Source organism: Monoraphidium neglectum (genome assembly GCF_000611645.1).
Source record: "Monoraphidium neglectum strain SAG 48.87 unplaced genomic scaffold scaffold03929, whole genome shotgun sequence".
In the NCBI taxonomy this organism is placed as follows: Eukaryota; Viridiplantae; Chlorophyta; class Chlorophyceae; order Sphaeropleales; family Selenastraceae; genus Monoraphidium; species Monoraphidium neglectum.
This window is the reverse complement of record NW_014009700.1, coordinates 1-5,360: the sequence shown is the minus strand read 5'-3', so window position 1 is coordinate 5,360 and position 5,360 is coordinate 1. Positions and strand designations below refer to the sequence as shown.

The 5,360-nt window shown below is 68.3% G+C and overlaps 3 protein-coding genes across 3 annotated transcripts; 2 read left to right on the top strand and 1 right to left on the bottom strand.

The window, feature by feature from the left end:
- Positions 1-27: 27 nt before the first annotated feature.
- Positions 28-231, top strand: MNEG_13603 (hypothetical protein; the record flags this gene model as incomplete). Its single annotated transcript, XM_014037927.1, has 1 exon — positions 28-231. A coding segment is annotated over one exon (204 nt), but the record flags the coding sequence as incomplete, so codon positions are not given.
- A 450-nt stretch (positions 232-681) lies between these two features.
- MNEG_13602 (hypothetical protein) lies at positions 682-2,563 on the bottom strand (the record flags this gene model as incomplete). Its single annotated transcript, XM_014037926.1, has 5 exons — positions 682-857; positions 1,149-1,323; positions 1,556-1,933; positions 2,245-2,324; positions 2,551-2,563. 5 exons carry the CDS (start codon positions 2,561-2,563, stop codon positions 682-684), a joined length of 822 nt encoding a protein of 273 aa, XP_013893380.1.
- A 447-nt stretch (positions 2,564-3,010) lies between these two features.
- MNEG_13601 (hypothetical protein) lies at positions 3,011-5,321 on the top strand (the record flags this gene model as incomplete). The annotated part of the gene is made up of 4 exons (XM_014037925.1): positions 3,011-3,155; positions 3,354-4,258; positions 4,553-4,787; positions 5,033-5,321. Coding segments are annotated over 4 exons (1,574 nt in total), but the record flags the coding sequence as incomplete, so codon positions are not given.
- Positions 5,322-5,360: the final 39 nt, after the last annotated feature.

Sequence of the window (5,360 nt, the reverse complement as noted above, 5' to 3'; positions counted from 1 at the left end):
CCCCCGCCCCGCCCCGCCCGCCTGCAGCGCCGCTACGACGCGCCAGGCTCTGCCCGGCCAGACCTGTGCCTGGTGTGCTCCCTGGGGCCCGAGCTGCAGGCCGTCATGATGCTGACTAGGATTCGCAAGCCCGGCCAGCCGCCCGAGCCGCGGCCGGACGGGGAGCCGCCGTCGCTGCTGGCCGCGCACCACTGCTTCCTCAGCGCCCCGCTGGCGGCGCAGGGTCAGTAGGGCGGTCCGAGGGCAGGGCCGGTGCGGGCCGCCGCGCCCGCATGCTTTGTTGGCACACGCTGACGTGTAATCCCCGCTTCTGAATGGTGCTGGGGACTAGGGGGCTGGGTTCAAGGCGGGCGGCAGGCGGCGGGACGGCTACGCGCGTGCAGCTGCAGAGCTGGTGTAAGCGGGCGCATGGGTGAGGCAAGGCGACACCTGGAAAAACTATGGCAAGTTACAGCCTGGCGGACGTGAACAGGGCTTTTCAAATTGCAGCTTCACTGCTAGCTGCGACGCTGGATGCAAATGGGGTTTTGACACAGCACACGCAAGGCAAGCCAGAGGGGGACGGCCCTGAGCTGCATTGCGGCAGCGCGGGGGGCAGAAGCGTGCCAGGGTTGCGCCGCCAAGTTCGGCCATGGGGTTGCGCCACAGGGTTGCGCCGCGGAGTGACGCCGCGTGGCGCAATTACGCCACCACAGCGGCCTCCTCGGGCGCCGGCCCAGGCCCCGCCGCGGCGGCGCCCGCGGAGAACGCGCCCGCGTCCTCGGCGGCGGCGGCAGCTGCAGGGGGCTTGAAGCCGTCCAGGAATTCGGCCATCTGCCTCTTGACATCGCCGCTGCACGTCGGCACCATGTGCGCGCCTGAGGAGCGTCGCGCGGCGCGGCCGGGAGCATGGGCGGCGCCCGCGCGGGCGCGTCCGTTTGGGAGCGATCGTGAACGGAGGATGCGTTGCGGGGCCGACCAAGGTCGCGGCTGGACTGCACAGCCCGGGACATGCCAACCGCGCCCGGCTGAGCGCCGCCACCACCAGCGTCGCCCCAGGTGACATGCGCGACACCCAACCCCCTCCCCCCGGGGCATCTTGCACGCCTGTGTGCCTCCAGCGCCCGTCCCAAAGCGCCCGGCCCTTTCTCTCCCGCGCGTCCGCTCACCCGCGTGCCTCAGCAGACTGGTGCTCTGCGGGTCAAACGTGTCCATCAGCGCCAGCGTGCGTTCTGGGGGCACCAGGGCGTCGGCCTCCCCCACGACGAACAGGCTGGGCGTTGTCACGCGCTCAGCCGCCAAAAGCTCCGAGTACGTCGGGTCGCGGGGCAGGAAGCCGGCCACCTGAAAGGGGAAAGGGGGGAAAGGGTGCGTTGACAGGGGCGAGGCCGGGGCGTGGGGCGCGATGGGGGCGCGGCAGGAAGGGGGCTTGCCTGTGCTGCAGGGAAGGACGGTGGGGGCGAGGGGAAGGGGGGGTGTGGCGCACGCGTGCACGTACATCGTACGGGCAGGGTCGACAGGTCCTGGCAGCGCAGCGGTCCGCAACCCCACAGGGGTGCCCCCACCGGCCGCCCACCAAGACTGCGAACCGTGGCGCGGGCACGTCGAGGTCGAGCCCCCGATCCTGCCGCCGCTTCAGCTGCGCCAGCAGCAGCGCCACCGCCGTCGCGCCCTGGCTGAACCCCAGGACGCCGTCCGGCGCGTGGGCGCGCAGGCCGTCAACCATGTGCAGATACGTCTGGTCAAAGTCGATGTAGGCGGTGCTCTGGGACGGCCGTTTCCCGGGCGCCATGTCGGCCCACTTGATCCAAGTGCGGCCGCTGGCCGACCCCCCCAGTTCCGCGATCTGCTCGGCGCTCAGGTGGTCACCGGCGAGGAAGGGGGCGTCCAGGAATTCGAATTCGACGCGGCTCTTGAGGGCCTTGCGCATGGAGCCGACGCGCATGCGGAAAGCCTGAGGTGGGCCGGCGTGGGGAATGGGATAGGGGGTGAGCGGCGGGATCTGCCTCTGCGCGCGTGACGCGAGGGCGGGTTCATGCGCCTGCACACGTCTCGGCTGGAGTACACGACAAAACCCATCGAACCAGCACCATGATAGACCAAGGGCAACCACACCTTTGACACACCGCCCGATTCATCAGATCTCCAGGACATGATCAACGCCTTGGATATGACCTAGATTGTTTTTCAAAGTCCCCACCCCTAGCCTTCAGTCCAGCCCCGCCCCGGCGCTCCTGTCTCAGCCGACCCGAGCCCCATGCTCACGTCGGCGGTCTGCATGAAGCCGTGGAGGCACAGCACCTTGAGCTTGCCACCCCCCTGGCTGGCCTCGCCGCCGTCCAGGTCTGAGGATGGCGCGAGGGGATGCAAATGAGCGGCGGCCGGCGTTTTTCGTATGTGCTGCTGGCGTTTGTGCTCTCCAGGTGTTCATGTTGAATGGTTGCTGCATGCTTTGATCGTACAGTGCCGGAACAGGCGCAGGTGTGAACATTGACAGCGCCACGACCGAAGGTGTAGGGCCCTTGCTCTCATGCAGTTTGCTCGTAATCTGAAAAGCATGGCTGAACCCACCGGATGACGACATGCTGCTGAAGGCGCTGCCGCTTTGAGCGTGCGGTGCCACTTGCCGGCGCGCTGCGCGCCGAGTGCCAAGGGCTGCTGCCTGCAGACTGGATGCGCTGCACCACGCTTGAATCCTCTGCCCGTGCAAACAAGAGCGCATTGCCTCTCGGTGTTGGTTTGAAGCCGTGCGGATGGATGCAATGACACTTTATGATGTTCAGAAGTAGCTGTGTCAAGATAAAACATCATGCGTGACGCAATTGGGTCGTTCAGAGCTCCCAATTTTTGTCCAAGTGCAGTACACTGATCTGAACGCATCAACCAAAGCTTGCCATCGCCTTGCGACGGGCGCGAGGGCGCATATTATCGAGCTCCTTCTAAGAGACTCCTTGTAGCTCGCACAGCTCCCGTCGGGCCTCTGGCTGTGCTCGACAGGGCTTCCTGCGACCTCGCAACAGCAGCACCAAACATGGGCAAGCTGCGCCAGCTCGCGGCGCCGGATCTGCCGGACCTCTCAGAGTCAGACGATTGCGACCCGACCAGCGACGATGACCAACTCAGCGATATCGAGGAGGACGAGGGCGAGTGGTGCACAGACGACGAGGGCAGCTCTGGTGAGAGGCGCGCGCCGCCGTGCGGTAGATCGCGCATTCTCGGTTGCGTGCGGCGTGCGCATGCACACATGCAGTGACGCTGCGCGCGCGGCGCATGTGTAGTCGCCACTGCAAACCCAACAGGTTGCAAACAGCGGCAAGCTTTGGTGCGTGGCACATGAGTTCGCATCCCGCTACCACCCCTGCTCACTGCCGCAGGCAGCGAAGCCCCTGAGAGCGACACCTGCCATGCAAGCGGCAGCGACGACGAGATGCCGCCCCTGATAGCCACAGACGACAGCGACAGCAGCGTCGACGGCGACGAAGCCAGCAGCGGTTCGGAAGACGCCCTCCCAGACGACGAGGACATTGCCAGCGCGGCCGCTGCCGCAGCGCAAGCTGGCGCCGGCGGCGCAGTCGTTGCGGCGGCGGCAGACGCCAACCCCTTTGACCTGCTGCAGGCAGCCGACGCCTCAGACAGCGGCAGCGACGCCGCTGCAAGTCATGATGAGGAGGACGTGGAGAGCGAGTGCGACTGCTCCCTCTGCCGGGTGCTGCACGCGCGGGCAGCAGGCAGCAGCGAGGAGGAGTGGACGGACGAGGAGGATGACGAGGAGGAGGAGGCGGCGGCGGCAGCGGCCGAGGACGAGCAGCGGGGGGCACCCGCGCGGGCAGCAGCGTTGGCAGCAGCGGCAGCAGCAGGGGCAGCAGCGGTTGGCTTTGGGAGCGGGCCGGGGCTGGTGGATGAGGATGAGGATGATTATGACGAGGATTATGACGATCAGGAGGACGAGGACGGGGAGGAGGAGGGGGAGGAAGACGACGGCGCCGTATGCGCATGCTGCGGCCGCACGTTCGGCGACGGTGGCGTCGACGGCGTGTCCGAGGAGCCGGAAGAGCTCAGCGACGGCGGAGAGTGGGGGGAGGCCGCGCCGGCGGACGCGGAGTGCTGGGTGTGCTTCAGGGAGGCGGAGGAGGGCCCCTCGGGGCGCTTGGTCGCGCCCTGCCTGACGTGCAGCGGCTCGATGAGGTGGATGCACGCGCGCTGCCTAGGGGAGTGGCTGCGGCGCAGCTGGTGCTCGGACTGCCCCAACTGCCGGCACGCCTACGCGCCAGAGGTCCTGGTGAGGGGCCGGGGCTTGGAGGGCCCGCGAGATGTTTGCTGGTTGCGCCCTGCTGGTGGGAACGTGCAGAGCTGTGCGGGCGGGAGGCGTGGCGATCTGGTGGGGCCGATCAAGGCTACATGCGGCGGACGGCTGGCTGGCTGCTTGGCTGGACGCCGGGTCGGTCTCTCGTGCAAACCTGCCCCAGCTTATACGCTCATCCTTTGATCCACCACCACGCCCCTCCGCGTACGTTGCTAACCCGTGTTCCCTTGCTCAAACCGCCCACAAACGCCTTCGGCACCCCGTGCGCAGCGCCGCTTTTCCGACGGCCGCATGCTGCTCTCCCTTCTTGGCTCTGGCGAGGGCGCGGGCAGCAGCAGCAGCAGCACCAGCGACGCCCCCACCGCGCCGGCCGGCAGCGGCGACGGCGACCCCCTGGCGCTGTCGCGGCTGCGCGGCGGGCGCTACCCTCCGTTTGCAACGGCGCACTTCTGCCTGGGGGGCATGATCCAGGTCGCGATGCCCGCGGACCACCTCACGCCCCAGGGTGAGGCGCCGCAGCCACAATCCTCCCGCGGCATTTTGTTTGCGCGTGACCTGCTTGTGTCGCATGGGCCCTCAGCACACTTGCGCAAGCAAGAACGGGCGGCAGCTGTTGCCCTGCAGCCCTGGTCCTTGCAGGGTTTCTAGTATGTAAAGCTTGACGGCCTCGGCCCCCAAATTGTGGAGCAACGCCAGACGTGTTCCTAGTCCCCTTCTTTCTAAATCGCTGCGCGCCGCCCGCCACGCCAGGCCTGCTGCGCGCGGTGCGCCGCCTGGCGGACGACCTCTACCGTGACCTGGAGTCGCAGCCGGAGCTCGATGACGTCACCGGCCAGCCCCTCCCCCTGCCGCCCAGCCGCGACGTCGACGGCGTGTTTGTGGAAATTGAGGACGGCGCCTTCGGTGGAATGGCCCACGGGCCTGCCGGTCTCGCCGCCGCTGCCGCCGAGATGGGGCCTGGGGCCGGCGCCGGCTATGGCTACGGCGGCGGCGCGCAGGGGCCGGGCCAGGCGCAGGGCCGCGGGCGGCTGGGGCTGGGGTCGCTGCTTGACCGCGGCGCACGGGCCCAGGGGCGCGA